This window comes from Delphinapterus leucas, chromosome 2 (assembly GCF_059928025.1).
Source record: "Delphinapterus leucas isolate spDelLeu-1000000601 "Yukka" chromosome 2, BTC_Dleu_Yukka2, whole genome shotgun sequence".
NCBI classification, from domain to species: domain Eukaryota; kingdom Metazoa; phylum Chordata; class Mammalia; order Artiodactyla; family Monodontidae; genus Delphinapterus; species Delphinapterus leucas.
In genome coordinates this window covers 94,634,110-94,654,085 of record NC_143130.1, presented here as the reverse complement: position 1 = coordinate 94,654,085, position 19,976 = coordinate 94,634,110, and the positions used below count along the sequence as shown (strand labels likewise).

General features: G+C 42.1%; 1 protein-coding gene across 1 annotated transcript; it reads right to left on the bottom strand.

Annotated features, from left to right (window-relative positions):
• Positions 1–917: 917 nt before the first annotated feature.
• CATSPER2 (cation channel sperm associated 2) lies at positions 918–19,918 on the bottom strand. The gene is made up of 13 exons (XM_089907311.1): positions 19,673–19,918; positions 19,036–19,182; positions 18,348–18,521; positions 18,089–18,157; positions 14,543–14,715; positions 13,855–14,010; positions 13,455–13,579; positions 12,032–12,210; positions 11,719–11,818; positions 11,363–11,419; positions 8,251–8,462; positions 7,717–7,884; positions 918–5,535 (listed from the first exon to the last, which is right to left on the bottom strand). Exons 2-13 carry the CDS (start codon positions 19,178–19,180, stop codon positions 5,504–5,506), a joined length of 1,590 nt encoding a protein of 529 aa, XP_089763437.1. The 5' UTR covers positions 19,181–19,182; positions 19,673–19,918; the 3' UTR covers positions 918–5,503.
• Positions 19,919–19,976: the final 58 nt, after the last annotated feature.

Genomic DNA, 19,976 nt, shown 5'->3' with positions numbered 1-19,976 from the left:
GGATATAACTTCAGTGAGGAGCCAGGATGCAGATAGGAGTAGGCAGACATAGAGATGGAGCAGTTCTGGAGATCAGGAGTGTAATCTGGGAGGGTCTGCAGAAATATAAGAAATATATATAAATAATATTAAATAAACAACAATAGAAATATAAGAACAAAAGAGGGCCCAAAGGAGCTAAAAAGCAAGTAGAATTTGAGGGAATTGAAGAAGAAAGGGGGCCAGGAGCATGGATCTGGGCAGCCAGGTGTAAACAGAGAAGAGGAATGAAGACAAAGGTCTGGTCTAAGGATGGAGCATTCAGGAAGAGAGGGGCTTTTGATTCAGTACCCAGAGCCACAAAATGTTAAGAGTTGGGCAGGATTTCAGAGATCACACAGACCAAACCTCTCATCTTATGGATAAGAAAATAGACACAGAGAGGAGTGACTTGCTCATTAGGCCATTCAAGTGTTTGGGTTTGCCCTCTGGCTCTCTTCCTGTGGCCCAGGAGAAAGCCCTTAGAAAATTCTGAGGTGAGAAAATAAATAAGCCAGATTAAGTAACTATGCAAGGGGGCTATTCCCCACATGCATACACACACACACACACACACACACACAGAGAGAGAAACTGCTCATAGATCAGAGAGATCCATCTCTCTGATCTGGTCAGGGTGAGAAGTCTTTTCTGCCCTCCGTTTAAGGCCCCCAAGGCCTTTACCTGACACCAGTTCTAAACAGTAATTCACCACAGGCTCCACTCAAACCATATTCTGTCCTTCTCTCCTTAGAACCCTTCTCTAAAGCCCAAACCCATACGTTTAAATCCATTATTAATGTGCCTCTGTCCTGGAAGGTCCATTTACGATCCTAGAATTTTTTTTTTTTTTCGGTACGCGGGCCTCTCACTGTTGTGGCCTCTTCTGTTGCAGAGCACAGGCTCCGGACGTGCAGGCTCAGCGGCCATGGCTCACGGGCCCAGCCGCTCCGCGGCATGTGGGATCTTCCCGGACCGGGTCACGGACCCGTGTCCCCTGCATCGGCAGGTGGACTCTCAACCACTGTGCCACCAGGGAAGCCCACGATCATAGAATTTTAGAGCTGGAAAGGACTTGAAGAATCCTCTTGTAAAAACTTCTCATTTTATAGATGAGGAAATGGAGGCCCAAAGAAATAGAATACCTTGGCCCACGCAATCAAAGGAGGTGAGGGCAGTGCTGGGATTTTCCAAGGTGAGTCAAAAAGTTAGAACCAGTGAAATGATCTATTGTATCACTTTGCCAATATTTTCTCTTTGCTTATCAAAGGTACATCTAGTCTGAAAAGCAGAGAGGAGAATCAGAGGAAGAATACGGCCTGGGTTCCCAACAGCTTTCTAGCTCCTGGCTCCAGCCCATTCTGCAATCCACTTGAATTTCCGCCCTTGATTCTATAACAACCCTCTTATAATAAATTCTCCTTTTTGCTAATAGGGTAGCAAAAAAATGAGATGGCTGGGCTCAAGTCCTGGCTCCAGCATATACTAGCAGTGTGTCCTGGGCAGTTTCTAAACCTGTGGCACAGTGTTCTTTTCTGTAAAAAGGAGAAATACTAGTATAGAGTTGTCATGAGTATTAAATTTGATAAGGCATTTAAAGTATTTAGCACAGTGCCTGGCATTCATTCAAAAAGAGTAAGCACCCATTATGTGCCAGACACTGGTACAGAATAAACATTCACTAAACGTGACTACTATTATTATTAGACTAGCTCAATATGAATTCTTTTATTTGAAACTAAAGAGTCCTAATTAATACAGAAATTGTCACCAAGAAGCAGTGTCTTGAGTGAAAGACCTTTAGAACAAGTATGGAGGTACCTGAGTCAAGCAGAGAGGGGAACAATGAGGACTCCCTCAACCCAGGAGGGGAAATTCTTGGCACTCCACATGATGATGGAGCTATCAGGTTAAGCAATCCTGTGGCTACCAAGGATTCAGGCTATCTGCCAACTGAGGATGAAGTGCTTAGGATTTATAGCAAAGATATCAGCCTTATTCAATACAAGCAAGTTACTGCTTATACTATGGTAAGGTTCAACAAAAGCAAGACAAGTTCCAATCCTCAGATGAGCAAATGGAAAGAGAGAAAACCAGAGCCAACAAACTGAAATTAGGGGGGTCCAGAGCACGATAGTAATCATGTGTGTTGCTAAAGTGAAATGGATTAGATTGGTGGGGTGATTGGAATGCTCTGTGATCTGGCAATTGGAAGGGAGATACTTGCAAGGAGCCAAAGGAGTTGAGAAATCTGAAGCATCCTCAATCTCCCAAATCAACCACAGGGCACTTTCTGTCTGACTAGAACAGAGGCCTCCCTTTGTAAAGTGCAATTGTTTTTCTCCCTTTTTGGTTTGCCTTTTGTAACTTAAATATAGATATATATTGCTCACTAAGGATCCAAGCAGTCCCCAGATCTCTTGCAGTTAGGTGGGGTCAGGTGATTAGTTCTGGCTAATGGATAGTGAATGACGAAAAGAATTTAAGAGCTAGTGAATGATGCTCCAGCAATCTCTTCCCTGTTGAGGTAACCGAGAAACCACACATTGAGATGGCAGCGTCATAAGGCCAACTAGCCTAAAGCTCCAGATTATCACACGGCATTTAGAGTAAATTCTCATTTTTGAGTCCTGTTGTAGATTCCTCCGCTCACTAAAATTTATTTGTGACCCCAAAATCAATACCTATGGCATTTTCACAATCATTCACAGACATCTGCAGAGTGGTAAAAAATTTGTCGCCTGATGTGTACATTCCCAGCTGAGTTCAAACAAGGCAATACTCCTCTACAGCCATACCACCCTGAATGTGCCCGATCTCATCTCGGAAGCTAAGCATGGTCGGGCCTGGTTAGTACTTGGATGGGAAACAAGGCAATACTCCACCTTCTTCTCATACTGTAAATCAGTGTCCTTTTCATGATCTATTTAGTGCCACAATTTTAGCATTTTAGTGCTTTTTGTTGGTGATTTCACTGTTTAAAATGGTCCCCCAGCTTAGTGCTGAAGTGCTTTCTAGTGTTCCTAAGCACAGGAAGGCTGTGATGCACCTTACAGAGAAAACGTGTGTTTGATAAACTTTATTCAAGCATGAGTTATAGTGTTGTTGACAGAGGTCAATGCTAATGAATCAACAATATGTATTAAATAAGGTGTCCTTAAACAAAAATACCTTACATAAAACACCATACATAAAAAGAATGTATCCATCCATTGATATTTGACAGTGTGAGTGATAATTGAAGATCAAAGGGGGAAACCATGTTCCAAAATAAAAGCTTAATACAAACCATATGTGAAAAAATTCAATTGTATCACAATATCTAAATCCTAACTTCACTTCCAAAATGCTCCTGAGGAACCTTCATACTTACCTGGCATAGAGCCTGAATCTCTTCCTTGACTTGAGAATACTGGTAAAAGTTATAGCAGCGTTATTAGGTTAGGGCAAGGATAAAAAAGGAAGCTGGAGGAGTAATGGATTCATTGCCAGTGGGGCTTGATCCTCAGACCTTAAAATGTTTTTATTTAGTCAGAAAAAAGTTTGGTTTTGTTTTTGAGCAGATGTTATCACACGGCTCTGGGCTGCTGGAAAGATAATTTGGGGGAAAAAACAGAGGGAGGTAAAATCACTGTCTTCATGGAAGTTATTTATTACTTGGGGATCTTATGGGGAGCTAGTTAGGACTGGCAGGGATCTCTGTCTTGTTCATTCACTGACATATCCAAACACCTATAAGAGTGTCTGGAACATAGGAACATAGGAAAAATTCAAATTTGTTGAATAAATTCCATTCCAATAGAATTGAAACCAGATCATTTTCGTTAAGGAAGGAGTTAAAGAATGAGGCAGCATGCACGAGCCATTCATTTGAGAAGGTTAACTATAGAAAGCAGAAAGGGATTAGTCATCACATAGCTATAAAGCAGTGCTTTTTGAAACTTTAATGTGCATATGTAACACCTGATTCAACAGGCCCTGAGGAAAGGACCTGAGATTCTGCACTTCTAACAAGTCAGGTGAAGCCAATTCTGCTGGTCCTCAGACCACACTGAGCAAAGTCACTCAATGATATTGCTCGATGAGCATTTACTTTGTGGATAGCACATGTAAGATTAAATACTTCCTTATTCTGTTTTATTATATTTATTGTATTCTGATTGCTGGGTTCAATGGATGCTCCAATCCAGATCTTACTGGACCATTCCTTTCTTGAAATTCTAGGGACATTACTCTAGAATGATTATCCTCCTGTCTCTTCAGTTCTTCCCTCTCAGGCTTTTTTCTGGCTCCTCCTCCTCCTATCCCTTAAGTGTTCCTGCCTCCCAGGTTTCTCTCTCCAGTCCTCAATTCTTCTATTTGTACTTAATGGAAATTCTTTGTTATCTCTAATTCTATTTGATTCCTTTGGGGTTTCTAGGTATACAATTGTGTCTAAAAATAGTATTTGTAGCTCTTCTTTCCAAGTATTTATTTCTTATTATAAGATTTTAATACAATATTATATATTGACATTTATTTTTAAAATATTTTTGTTTTGTCCCACATTTTATGGGGAATGACTAAAATGCTTTTCCTTGAAACATAATGTTGGTTATTGGTTTCAAATAATCTTTTCTTACTTTATTTTAAAAATTGAGATCTAATTCACATAAAATTTACCATTTTAAAGAACACCATTCAGTGTTTCATGTATTCTTCATACATGTGTATGTTCATATATGTTAAACACTCAATAAGTGATAGAATTTTTAATAATAAACATGTCTAAAGACTTGAGTCATCCAACAATGGAACATGATGCCCTCTAGATAATAAGTCACCAGGAACTAGAAACATTAAAACATTGGATAATCCCCTTTCAGTGATGTTCTATATAAAAGGTGTTCCTACTCTGACAGGAGATAGACTGACTCTAAAAATCTGTGGGACATAATGATTTGCCCCATCCCCTACAGAACAGAATCAATGCCCTCAGAAAAGGCAAGGAAATGGAATAAAGGGACGCTCTTTTGGCACAGAAACAGGTGAAAATGATGTTTGAAGTTAATGGTGCCCAGGAGAAGCAATGTTCTTAGAGTAGCAAGGGAAACAACAGTTCTCAATTAGTTACACTCACAGGTCCTGGGGTCTCCTTACCCCCAACTCCCAGGGTCCTGTACCCACCAGTGAGGGAGAAGGTGAAATTAGGACTCTAGCAGGAAGTAGATGCTATAGAAAAGGTGGGGCTATAGTGACAAAGCCAAAGAAAGAGTGAGATTCAGGAGCTGTGGAAAGGGTAGAAAGCCAAGGACCATGGGCCTCACTGACATCTGAACTAACTTTCACCTGATCTTATATCTTTCAGTATCCCCTATGTCTCAGAGACAGACCACTGTACAATTATCAGCAGGATTTATTAGACATTTATACTTTGAATTCTCCATTTCCAACACTTCCCTTCATTAATTTTTGCCAAAGATAGCGAAGCCATCCGCTGTCAGCTTTACTTGTCTTCAAAATTCATCAGTGCCTGCACTGTAAAGAAACAGACTGTGAAGCTGGAGAGGTAAGAATATTCAGAACATACAAATGTTTGGTGAAGACCCTGTTTTTCTGGGTTCTAGGTTTCCACTCAAAGTTTTACTAATCTTGGGGCTTCCCTGGTGGCGCAGTAGTTGAGAGTCCGTCTGCCGATGCAGGGGACACAGGTTCGTGCCCCGGTCTGGGAAGATCCCACATGCCGCAGAGCGGCTGGGCCCGTGAGCCATGGCCGCTAAGCCTGCGCGTCCGGAGCCTGTGCTCCACAACGGGAGAGGCAAAAAAAAAAAAAAAAAAGTTTTACTAATCTTTACCCTAAATTAAGCCATATGAGTCTGTCCTCTTTGCCACAGATGAATTAATCAGGATTAAGGAAGCCATCTTGCTACCTTCGCCGCCCTTTCACCCTGTTCTCCCCAGAACAAATGGGGAGGCAGGGCTGAGGACAGTTGGAAAGAGCAGGATAACAATGCAATATTCGAAGTAGGCAAAGCCTGTCTGACATCCTGCTCTAAATTCCATGTTCCAATGTTATAAATTCCTCTTATTGCTCTCCTGTGCCCACCACACACACATTCCTCTTCCCCCATTGATATTTTCACTTGGGGTTGACTTCAGCTAGGTATTAGGAGGATAACACTAATCCACATTAAATTGTTAAAAAAAAATTGCCCCTAACTTTTGTAATTTTAGAGGGAAAATTCATTGATCCAAATTAATCTCTAGGTGGTGAAATCTCAAATGAGAAATTTAGGGAAAATAATTTTGAACAGGTAGTTCTCAGCTTAAATCAAACTTTACTATTTTTTTTTTAGAGAATTTTAAAAAATTTATTTATTTTATTTTTGGCTGTGTTGAGTCTTCATTGCTGCACAAAGGCTTTCTCTAGTTGCAGCGAGCGGGGGCTACTCTTCGTTGTGGTGCGCGGGCTTCTCATTGTGGTGGTTTCTCTTGTTGCAGAGCACGGGCTCTAGGTGCGCAGGCTTCAGTAGTTGTGGCACACGGTCTCAGTAGTTGTGGCTCGTGGGCTCTAGAGCACAGGCTCAGTAGTTGTGGCGCACGGGCTTAGTTCCTCTGCAGCATGTGGGATTTTCTTGGAACAGGGCTCGAATCCATGTCCCCCGCATTGGCAGGCAGATTCTTAACCTCTGCACCACCAGGAAGTCCCAACTTTACTATTTTTTTTGAACATTTATTTATTTATTTGGCTGTGTCAGGTCTTAGTTGCGGCACACAGGATCTTCGTTGAGGCGCGCTGACTTCTCTAGCTGTGGCACGCGTGCTCAGTAGTTGCGGCGCATGGCATGTGGAATCTTAGCTCCCCGACCAGGGATCAAACCTGCACCCCCTGCATTGGAAGGCGGTTTCTTAACCACTGGACCACCAGGGAAGTCCTAAACTTTACTATTTTGATCACATATTTTCTCTGCATAGGCTTGACTCTAGAAGGGACTGAAAGGAAGATGAATCTGTAATTCATAAACCTCTTGAGGACAGTGGGCACTTGTGGGCTTTCTGCTGACTGTCTAATCCCCATAGCTATTGAACTTGATCCTGAGGCCCTTACTGTTGAGGTCTGAAAGGTGACCTTCAAAGAGAAGAAACATGTACAAAAGGGGGCAGGCTGGGGCTTCCCTGGTGGCAGTGGTTGAGAGTCTGCCTGCCGATGCAGGGGACACGGGTTCGTGCCCCGGTCCGGGAGGATCCCACATGCTGCGGAGCGGCTGGGCCCGTGAGCCGTGGCCGCTGAGCCTGCGCGTCCGGAGCCTGTGCTCCGCAACAGGAGAGGCCAGAACAGTGAGAGGCCCGCGTACCGCAAAAAAAAAAAAAAAAAAAAAAAGGGGGCAGGCTGCCCAAAGAGAGTGAGAGCCCACCTTATCCTAATTTCCAGCAGCTGGAACTGGATACTCTTCTCTTGTGAAATAAGCTCTCAGACCTAACAGGATTTAGGTGTCCCCTACCAGAGAAGCAGGGTTGCCAGGTCCTCACTAGGTTAGAAGAAATCTGGACATATGCCCAGAATGTGACATACTAAACCGTGAATTTGCCTTTTTTAGGTGTGAGGTGGAAATTCAGAGGCTGAGGTGCCAAAATAGCAAACACCCTTCTTCTCCCCAGTTATATATGCTACTCCAATGGACTTAACTCCTGGTCTCCATGGCTGCCCTAAATCCATACCTGCAAACTCTTGCAACCGCTTACGCTCCTCTAGGTTATACTGCAGCTTTTCTAGCAACTCAAAATATCGGAAGAGTGAATCCCTAGGCCAAACAACACGTTCATCCTGATCCATATCCATTAGCCCAGGCAGATTCTGGTGCACATGAGTCTCCCAGTCCAACTGACCTGGAGGGAGAAATGCTTCTCAAAAACATATCTAGATTCGTGGAAGTTGGATAAAAGCTGATAAACTCTATGGGGGCAGGCGAGGAGAAAGCAGGGATGAAAGAAGATATAGGAAGGAGAGAGAGAAAAGTATGTATCACCAAGACACCACTTCTACAATAAACAAAGAGAGCCACAACCATACTTTTCCAAAGTGCAGCAGAAGCACAGGGGAAATGAAGAAGCGTGAAGAAAGTAGCCAAGGCCAGAAAATCGGACTGGTGGAGAAAGTCAGGAAATGTGCATAGTGGGAGAGCTCCTATTAAGAATGGGATGTCTCATGGAGAAGAGGAGTCTGAATTCAACTGGGAGAAACCCTCGGCTTACCAATAGGGTCATAATATCTGGAGCCAGAAGAAGAGGAACAGTAGGAAGATGAAGATGAGGAGGAAGAGGAACATGCAGACTTCTTCACTTTTGACAAGGACTTCTTTGTTTTTGACTTAGATGCTCTTGAACTCTCTTTAGTGGCACTGTGTTTGGACTCTTCTTTAGAAGCCTCTGTTAAGTCCAAAGATTCCCATTGTTGATTGGCATTTCTGTAAGTGAAAGGCAAAATTTTATTGCTTCAAATACATTTACACAATATGGCTGGTTCTTTCGTTATTCTGATTCTGGCCCTGGCCTAAAGCTAGGAGTTAAGGCAATGAAGGCCAAACTGCTCCCAAAATCTAAGTTTAAGCACATCCAACCTAAATTATCCCGTGTCATGTACCCCTATTAGTGCCCCTCACCACATAACGTCTGTGCTCAATCTTACTCGGGCTTCCACGTTCCACACCCCACCTTATTTTGCAAAGTTTTAGCCCCCCACCCCTTGGCCCTATGCCTATTACACCACAACTATAGCCTCTGCCCCCTCGATTCCATCTCTTAATATTAGAGGGAACTTGGGCTCAGCTCTTTATATCTTCTCCATCTACAGTTGCTCCTTTGGTGATCTCATCTGCTGAGTTCAAATGCCTACCAGATGCAAATTTAAGCCTCTTGTCCAGACCTCACTCCTTAATCCAGACTTGTATATACAACTTTTACTCACTTAGCACCACTTGAATGTCTAAGGACATCTCAAATTCAATCAAAACTGAACTCTTTGCCCACCAAACCTCTTCCACCCACAGCCCTCCCCATCTCAGCTAATCAACCCTTCCAGTTGCTTGGGTCAGAACTTTCATCCTTAATTCTTCTCTCATACCCCACATCCAATCCATCAAGAAAGCCTGTTGAGGGCTTCCCTGGTGGCACAGTGGTTAAGAATCTGCCTGCCAATGCAAGGGACACGGGTTCAAGCCCTGGCCCGGGAAGATCCCACATGCCGTGGAGCAACTAAGCCCATGCGCCACAACTACGGAGCCTGAGCTCTAGAGCCTGCAAGCCACAACTACTGAGCCCATGTGCCACAACTACTGAAGCCTGTGCGTCTAGAGCCCGTGCTCTGCAACAAGAGAAGCCATGACAATAAGAAGCCCGCACACTGCAACGAAGAGTAGCTCCGGATCACCCCAACTAGAGAAAGCCCGCGCACAGCAATGGAGACCCAACACAGCCAAAAATAAAAAATAAAATAAAATAAATAATTAATTAAAAAAAAAAAGAAAGCCTGTTGACTCTACCTTCAAAATATCTTTTCTCACTAGTACCACTCTGGTCTGAGCCATCAACGCCTCTTGCCTGTATAGCAGCATAGCCTCCTAACTCATCTCTCTGCTTATTTTATTCTTCCCTCAGTTTATCATCAACACAGCAAGCAGACTAATCCTTCTTAAGTGTAAGTCACTGCATGTCACTGTTCCGCTATGTTCCCCATTTCACCCAAAATCAAAGCCTAAGTCCTCACAGTGGTCCCCACAGCCCTACAGGATCAGGTCCCCATTACCTCTCTGACCTCATCTCCTATCATTCTCCCCCTCTACCTACTCTGCTTCAGTCACAGTAGCTTCCTTGCTATTTCTCAAACACACCAGGCATGCTTCTGTTTTAGGACCTTTGTACTAGCTGTTCCCTCTGCCTATAATACTCTTCCCATAGATATCCACATAGTAATCCCCTGACCTCCTCCAAGTCTTTGCTCAAATGTTACCTTTTCAGAGGCCACCCTGACTACCTTGTTTAAAATTACAACCCAGGGCTTCCCTGGTGGCGCAGTGGTTGAGAATCTGCCTGCTAATGCAGGGGACAGGGGTTCGAGCCCTGGTCTGGGAAGATCCCACATGCTGCAGAGCAACTAGGCCCATGAGCCACAACTACTGAGCCTGCGCGTTTGGAGCCTGTGCTCCGCAACAAGAGAGGCCATGATAGTGAGTGGCCCCCGCTTGCCACAACTAGATAAAGCCCTCGCACAGAAATGAAGACCCAACACAGCCAAAAATAAATAAATAAATAAATAAAAGCCAAGCATTTGAAGCCCTTTAAAAAAAAAAAAAGTACAACCCATATGCAACCCCCCTCTTATACTCCAACCCCCCTTAACCTGTTCTACATTTTACTTTTTTATAATGCTTATCCTATTTTTAAATTTGTTTTTTATTGAAGTATAGTTGAGTCACAATGTTGTGTTAATTTCTGCTTATAGCAAAGTGACTCAGTTATACACACATATATACATTCTTTTTATATTCAAGGCTTATATTTTAATGTGCTAATTTTCTTATTAATATGATTATTGTTTACTGTCTCTTTCCTCCTACTAGTATATAAGCTCCATGAGAACAGGCATTATTATTTATTTTGTTCACTGATATACTCTGAGCAACTAATAAGCATTCAATAATTATTTGTTGATGGATTTCTTATTTCTCCTTCTGCTCTCTTGTCCACTGCTGAACACTCAGGGTCTTGAATAACATGTTTCACGGAAGGTACTTTTATTAGTTTCCTGTGGCTGCTGTAGGAAATTACCACAAACTTGGTAGCTTAAAACAACAGAAATTTATTCTCTCACAATTTTGGAAGTCTGAAATCAATGTGTCAACAGGGTCATACTCCCTTTGGAATCTCAAAGGGAGAAGGTTCCTTACTTCTTGCTTCTGGCAGTTGCCTTGCATCCACTGGCTTCCTTTGGCTTGTGGTTGCATCACTCCAATCTCTACCTCTATCTTGACATCTTCTCCTATGCTCTATGTCTATGTCTTCTCTCCTGTCTCTTAAAGCCAGTGACCCTTGTCACTGGATTTATGGCCCACCTGGATAATCCAGAATGATCACATCTCAAGATCCTTAATTTAACTGCATCTGCAAAGACCCTTTTTCCAAATAAGGTCATGTTCACAGGTTCCGGGAATTAGAACGTGGACATATCTTTTTGGAGGCCACCATTCAACCCACTACAATAAATAGTTATTGAATGAATGAATTCTCTCTCAAAGCCAATCTTCACCTTTGGTTTCCTACCTTTCCTCCTTCATGTGTGTCCATCCCACTTCCCATATACACTCCTAACCTGGCATCCATTTTGCTAACGCTTGACCTCTGTGCCTCGGGGATTAGGTTTTGTCTCCTGTAAAGCAAAAAACACAAAAGAGTGAAGAGAGTTACACTGAAGCAGGAGTGTAGTAAGGAAAAAAGAATTCTGATCATCAAGCGAGGAGAATAAGTTGTAGTAAAGGAGTGAAAAAGAGTGGGGAAGCCCTGACAGTGGATAAAGAATCAGGCAATATTTTAGAGCTGGGGAATTCTAACTCTGAGGCAAATCTGTCACAAAGGGGAAAATGGCACTGCGGCCAAGGAGCGGAAACAGAGAATGAGATCAGGGCACCCTCAAGAACTAAAGCTGGGTTTGAAAATGGGGAAGCAGACCTCTGGATAATCTGACGCTTGAATATGTCGGCTTTGTGCTGAACTTCCAGGTGTGTCATCTCCTCGTTCAGCTCATTTCTGATATTCTGGAAGTTAGTAACTGCCCCAAAGGGCCATTAGGAGTTGGGAGATGGTGGTGACTAGACATGGGGAGAGGGCTTGGGTGGGGAGAAACCAAGTGAAATATCCATTCCAGGCCCCGCACCTTCCTGTTACATCAGATTCTCTCTCTCCGTAATTCACCAATCCTAGCTTTCGCTCTAATTTCTTCCCAAACACCCCTCTCACCAAGTTTCACCTCTTCTATGCTTACCCATCATGGCTACTATGATGTTTCGAAAGATAATGGAACCAAGTAACAACCAGAGGATGACATAGATGCTGCTGAAGGTACGGCTGACTTCAGGCACCTTCCAGGTATCCTGAAGCAGTGCATACCAATGATCCATAGTAAAGAGAATGAACACTGTCACTACGGAATTCAGCAGGTCCCTAAAGAAAAAGGAGGTGTGTGTATAGACAGAGAGAGCTAATTCTCTAAGAAACACTATCATTCTTACTCTCAAAGCAACATAAGAGCATTTCTTTGTAGTTTGCTCTGACTTTAGCCCCTTTTCTACCATACTCAATTTTTTACCTAATCTTTCTTCGGTTTGAGATTGTTTTATTAGGTTTTCCTTTATCATGAATAATCTATGAATAGCTCTCACCATTCCATCAGTGCCTGGGGCACAGTAGGTGTTTAATACATAGGTATTAACTGAATGTTTAAAAATTGAATCACCAATTACACATCATTTTTTTCTAAGTTCATTCTCCACTGTTCTATGGACTTCGCCTAACGGAAAGTCACATACAAATTCAGCAAACATCGTGCCTACTTAGTTTGCTGGCATGAACTGACAGTCAAGTAAATGGATGGATATGTGGCATAAACATGTGATTCCAAATAACGAATGATAATGAATATATCACAAAAGGTCTCAGGAAGATATCTAAATTTTCCTTCTTATCCCTCAATATACATATTACTGAAAACATCAGAGCCTGAACAGAATGAATTCTAGGACTTCCCCAAGTCAATACTCTTACAAAACTACCTGTTAGTCTAAGATAGAGACCTGAGCGGTGCTGACAAGATTGGATTCCAATTCACAAATAACACTGTCTCCTCTAAATCCAAATTGACTTTCTACTAGTAATCAGTGTCCTCTAGACAAAAAGCTTATCAGGATTTTACTTTTGAAAGAATTTAAGTATGTGCATGTGTAATCTCTACATTTAAGAGACTGGGGTAAAACCAGTGACCATGTTTGAGGTCATAGTAACACTTACTGATCACTTACAATGTGTGAAATGCTGTGCTAAATGCTTAAATGAATTACCTCATTTATCCCTACACTCTTATGAAGTAGTACTACTTTTAATACCATTTTTCAAAAGAGGTAACTGAGACAGAAACCAGGGCTTAACCCCTGGAGTATACTGCTATTTAAAGGTGAGGGTAAGTTTGAATTTGCAAAACCCAAAGCAAACCAGGAATACCCGACCTATCCTCAAAATTGGAGCTAATACCACTCACTATTCTTCTGCTTTCTCTTTACCTCTCCTTACTGTGCTCTATTCCCGTTTTTTACAATATATTATACTTTTTGTATTACTGTACTTTGGACTAGCTTCCCAGTCTCATGCCCAAACTCTCTCCCCCAACCCAGGCTTCCCCCAGTCCTGCCTACGAGAAGAACATGTGATACTCCAGGTCCTGGCGAGTTGAACGGGTGTAATTCTCGAAGAAGTAGACACCAGCCACGGCAAAAATGTAGAAGAAGATGAGCAGCAACATCAAGAGGAAGGTCATGCTCTAGAGGCCATGACCTTGAGTCAGAGCTGGGCCAGACTAGGCTGATCTCCACCTACAGCCTAGTCAGACCCACCCTGGAAATCCCCCACCAAACCCTCACTTCTAGCCTGAGCCCAGTCATCTCTAGAACACAGCAGCCTGTCCCTAGCCCTTTCTCATCGACAACATTTCACAGGGTCTTTCATTGCCTTCTTTCATCCACCCAGACTGTTTCATGTTAAACCCCCATGTTTATCCACCTTGCCCACTTGATACGGCTGCAGCAGTCAAATCACCTTGAGGGCCCTGACCAGGGCCAAAATAATGACTCGAACTTGACGGAATCGTGCAAAGAGTTTAAGAGACCTTAGCACCCGGCAGATCCTCAGCAACTGGAGCCATACGGAATGGCTTGTTACCCCTACCAGCACCACAACCTCAGGAATCAGGGACTGTAGGAAACACACAGATCATGAGTAAAATATACCCCAAAGCACCCACGCACAGTTGTCCCTTCTTTATCTCTTCATTGTCATAGTTCCTTGGTCATTATCCTTTGAAAAGCATTCTCTGGGGACTGTTTCCTATTCAGCCTTTCTATAAGAAATTACTTAAACCCTGCACTTCAACTTGCTCAGACATTAAAAGGGGATAAATACAGTGCTTAACTCATTGGGTTGTTGTGGAGCTCAAATTTTAAGAAATGCATGAAAAAAAGGATAGTTTCTGACATTTAGTAAGTGGTTAGTAACTGGTAGATGTTATTGCTGGGGTTAATGTTGTGATCAGATTCTTCCTTGCTCCTAATACCAACAACTCCTATCATGCCTGACTTTTAGAGAAGAAAAAAATCAAAATAAGGAGGTTAGGTACATTTCTATTTGTTTCTTCCTGTGCTCTAAGTATCTTAACTTTTCTTGTCTTTGATTCACATGGGCACATTTCTCAGCACAGTAAACTAATCTTCAGGATATCTATCCTTACCAATATGGTGACAACAAAGTCAAAGACATTCCAGGCATTCTTCCAGAAGAGGAAAAAGCTGGATAGCCACATAAGAAGGATCTCCAAGATGAAAACAAGCAAGATGAACCAAGCTGCCACCTCCAGAGTCAGCTTCAGTGGCCACAGTTGGGTATTTGAGGATTCGAGCAATTCTGTGAGAATAGAGCAAAGGATGAGTAAAGGGTAAAGAAGCAGGAAGCTGAATGATAGAGAATGATCAGCAACTGCTAAAAACCACAGTTGTGCCCACTGCTATGCCATTTTTCTTTTGAGTTTCTCTTCTTAATGCCGTTGTTGCTTCAGCCCGTGAAATTCAGGGGAGGATAGAATCGAACATGAAAAATAGCTACAACTCATCTCCTGCTGGTACTGGTACGTGTTAACAGCTGCAGTTACTGCCTTCCCACTCTGGGGTCAGAGAGCCACCAAGGGATTGCTCTCTTAATGACCACCAACCCCGTCTGTTCTGTTACCCTGGTACCAAACTTCATGAAGAAGCAATAGGCCTTGAGAAAAGAACGCAAATGTAGGGCCATGATATGAAAAGTGTTTTATAACATATCTACGAACAAGAAGCCAGATTCATGGGGCATATTAGGTTATAATAAGAAATTACTTGGTTTTTTGTTACTTTTAAAGCTTCCCCTTTCTACTCTGCCTAAAATTGATTTTATTCTGCAAAGCAAATTGAATCCTATACTTTCTCTCTAGAACCTATTTGCTGACTTCAATTCCTTAACTCACTTGCCTTCATCTTTCAACCCTCTTCACCTCTTCTATACATTTAATAGATGTATATCATGCTGTAAAAAAAGCACTGAGATCAAAATAGGTTTAAAAGCCAAATAAAATTTTCTCTTTGAAACAGAACAATCTGAGAGCCTCCAAATGCACTATGACTGATATGCCTGGCAGTTAATAGAGACAAGAGAATACTCAATCACCCTGAACAACACAAATGGCTGTGTAGATTTTGACACAGTTTTAAATTGTTATTGCTTTTAGCAATGTTTTGGCTAATTACATTAATGAAGTAAGGAACACTGATGTTGAAATACAACTTAATGAAGAGCAAAAGAATAATTCTGCAAGTTTATCTCAAGACAATTCTTCATCAGATTCTATAAATTGCATTCATCTGATAGAAAATTTTATATGGCACATCAAGATACCTCTAGAACCTCAAAAATCAGTGTTTAAATTATAATAATGTTGTACTCAGTTTTTTGTTGGAAATAAGAACTATTCACACTCACAATGTGTTATTTTCAGAGAAGGGCTTGCAAATGAGCCAAATCTTTTTTTTCTCACCTTCTCACCATTTAGAAACAAAATATGAAAATTATAAAAATAAGCTCATTGATGTTTAAAGTGCAAAGAAGAATTACCAATATCATTGTGGAAGAAGATTTTTTTTCTATTTTTTTATGCCCAAACACATAATTAAATTTCCACCTACACTTTAACATATAACATGTATTTAACATACAATACACAATGTTGTAAACCTAAAAATAATATACGTTATATCTAAACTTTTTAAAAGAAACAGAAAATTTAGAAATATAATACATAGGGAATTGGTTCGGGTCCAGGGTCCAGTGGTTCGGACTCGGTGCTTTCACTGCCATGGGCCCAGGTTCAATCCCTGGTCAGGCAACTAAGATCCTGCAAGCCACTTGACACAGACAAAAAAACCATAAATTAAATATATTTGATCCCCAAACCGAACTTAATATATAATGTCACTTAAAAATTCATTTGTAGACAAATCATATATTTTCTTTAAAAAACGCATGATCACTTATAAAATGGCAAAAGTAAAAATTTGCTTACATTTTATGATTATTAAAATTATATAATAATAAACACTAAAATATAATATTTAGCAACATGTTAGTCTAAATTATCATTTTTACTTCAACTTGCTTCTCTGTATCACAGAAAAAATGTGATAAAATAAAATGATTAAAATTACTATGGAGGTTTTCAAGGTTATATATGTTTTTTTGGGAAACAAAATCATAAGACGAAAAAGAATGGGGAGCTTTGATCTAGAGAACTGTTTGTTCCTTATCTATAACAGCATTCTTTATGATCTGGAAAATTGCTTTTTAAAAGTCTAAACAAAGTCTTAATGTTTACCACACGAATTAGTCTATTCAAAGAAATCTGTCACAAATTATTTCCCTTTGCAAAATCCCTCCTGCCTTTCTACCATGAGAATGTACTTAATAAGATACAATTTTCATGAGCTTGCCAGGTGATTCCCATTCAGGCAATCCACCTATCCTCTGGCACAGTGATCATGTTTCATATTCACCTGTTTTACCAAAAAGAATGGTTAGTGCTATTCTATTTTGATTTGTCTGTTAGATCCAGTGAATCCCATATATTTACTGTTATTTACTTCATTCCAAGGCTGAAATCTATGTCTCTAATCCCACAGGGCAAATACTTGCCAATTATCATTATCAACAAGAAACAGGAAATGTGGGTGACTTAATTTAAAACCCTCATCACTGTGCAGAGGAAATAAAACAGTTCAAAGCATATAGCATACCGCAGTTGGTCAATGACACCAAATACTGTTGTGTATTTAAATGCCTTTGACCTGATTCCATTAAAAGACTGTTTTTTTTAAATTTACTTTTTATTTTTATTATTTATTTTTTGGCTGTGTCGGGTCTTCGTTGCTGCGCGGGCTTTCTCTAGTTGCGGTGAGTGGGGGCTACTCTTTGTTGCGGTGCACGGGCTTCTCTTAGGGCTCTAGAGCGCAGGCTCAGTCGTTGTGGTGCACAGGCTTAGTTGCTCCGTGGCATGTGGGATCTTCCCGGACCAGGGTTTGAACCCATAGTCTCCTGCACTGGCAGGCGGATTTTTAACCACTGCGCCACCAGGGAAGTCCAAAAGACTATTTTTAAAGTGGGAAACTTCCCCAAAATAGTGAGGATGAAACATGGAAGTGAGTACTTCTACTGTCCTTTCTGAGCAATTTGAGATGATAATCAAATGAGGTTATTGATTCTCCAAACATTCTTTTGCTTTTAATACATTTCATAAAATTTATGATTGGTTTTAGAGTCATCTACTCTTTAAGTCATTTTTGGCTCATCTAATATCTTAGTTGTAACTTTACATACATTGTGAGTTTTCTTATTTGTACTTAATCTTTCTAAACATATTTGTAAAAATATAAATGTTGGATCACTTGCTGATAGGTACCGATATCTCTATTAGAAAAGATTCATTCAAATTAGACTAACACAAGAAATGCAACTGGTCTTCCCGTCTCCAATTCCTTGTGAGACTACTACACCCCACCTCTAAGTGTCTACACTACCTTCTATCTACTACACTTGAGAGCCCTTCCAATGTTTCTAGGTCTTAGCAGTTGCACAAATCCTACTCCAAAAGACTTAATATAATTGTCCCTATCACAATTCAAATAACATTCAAATGTGTAAAATGATCAACTTAAAAGGAAAAATGACTCCCACCCTTTCATTCAATGTGAGTTCTCACCTATTTCAACCATCAGTACAATTGTATTCAGAAAGATGAGGAAGATGATAAAGTTTCTGAAGAGCGGACCTGTTTTCTCTTAAGAAAACATAGAGTGGAGTTCTTTTTGGTTTAGGCAGGTGACATAATTAGGTCAAGAACAGAACCAGTGAGAATAAGAAAATGGAGTTGCGGAAGGGAAAAGTAAGTCAATAGGCAGATGATGAGGAAAGAGAGACCGTAAAGCCATGGGATAAAAATGAGTGGCATGAAAGGATACACTCAAGGACCCATCCAGCCCACAAGGAAAGCGGTGGACTCTCGCTGCAGCGCACTCGAAGGGTGCTCATCAGTCTCTGGGCATGTGTAATCCGTTCTACATGACGAGGCTTTATGGAGAAGCGCACAAGCTGGTGTTGATCTCCCAACATAAGTTTCTTCTGACAGGAAGGATCTACACCAAAAATAAAAAAAAAAAAGGGACAATGGATAAATATAAAAGGAAGTCTTTGTGAGTATCAGGAGCAGGTAGGATTGGGGGCAGGAACACTGGTTACATAATGGGCCCCCTAGTGCAGGGGCTTACCTTGCTGCTCCTTCACACAGCAACTAATACTATTTTGGAGTACGAGCTCCCCTATTGCTTATGACCAACACTGTCCATGCCCAGAATAAAGGCTGCAGGTTTAACCCTCAAAGTTTTAAGTGTCTTTGGTAGAAACTTCCAAGTCAGCCAGGGCTAATAGTTACCCTAGGCCTAAAAGTGAGCGGCACGGGTTCCATCTCCTGGATCCAGAGTTTTATTTATAAAGCCTTTGATTTATCAAGTTTGGTGTAACTTCCAAACTAGCAACCAAACCAATCTCCCCTGAAATTTCTACCCTTAAAATTGCCTCTCTGCTTCCTACTCTTTGGAGGGTGTGGATGGGAGTCTTAAATTCATCCTAGTGAAGAAACAGGCTGCTGACCAAGTATCTCTCGAATAGTGTGCCGTGGCACAGCTTGGCTCAAGCCGTGCAGATGCTCAAGGAGAGAGAAAGTATCAATGAGTCGGGAACGAATGGCATCAGCCCGGGGCAGTTGCACGTGTCCTACTGGGTGATAAGTGGCCATGCCTGTTAAGAAAATAAAAGTATCGAGTGTCATTTCATTTTTGGAGTTGCACCAAGCCTTAGAGGTTCTCTTCCCTTCCTCCCAACCTCTTTGCCCTTAAGAAGACAAACATTGTACCCAGACTCAAGGCTTTTTGAAACAAATGAGACAGGAGTCATTACAGAGAATCTGCGTAGTTGACTAAGTGGACAGACACCTTCACCTGTGTGACAGCATTTCTAGTTAAAAGCAGCAGCCACAAAGAGCAGGAATCCCGGGGTTGGACAAAGAGGAATTCAGGCACCACCTGGACCTGAGGGTATCAGGTAATGCGATGAGGTGGGTCAGTGGGAGGGCTTAGGACTGCCGCCAAAAGAAAGACCGAGTTAAGAGGAACTGGACAAAATGCAACAGCCTGACATTTTGAAAATGTGTCCCGTCCCAAGTGTGTCCACTCCAACGCGCTCCCTCGGGTGCCAGCTCCCTCTCTCAATTCCCACTTCTGGGCCTCACCTTTGCCCAGGCTCTCTTCCGCCCACTCAGCCCTGACTTCACTCCTCCGCCTCCGGCTCTGACGCCCCCTGAGCTCGGCTCTCCCCACGCGGGTCGAGCTCAGGGTCGGCTCCCAGCGCCGCAAGTCCTGCTCCGTCAGGCCGCCCGCTCCTGGGTTCCGGCTTGCCCCGGGCCTACCCCCAGCACCAGGCCCGGGCGCCAGCACCCTCCCGGCCTCACTCGCCCCGGCGCCCGTCGCCTCCGCCCAGGCCCGCTCTCCGGCCACTCGGCCGTTACCAGCTGGTCCCGCCCGCCCGACGCAGGC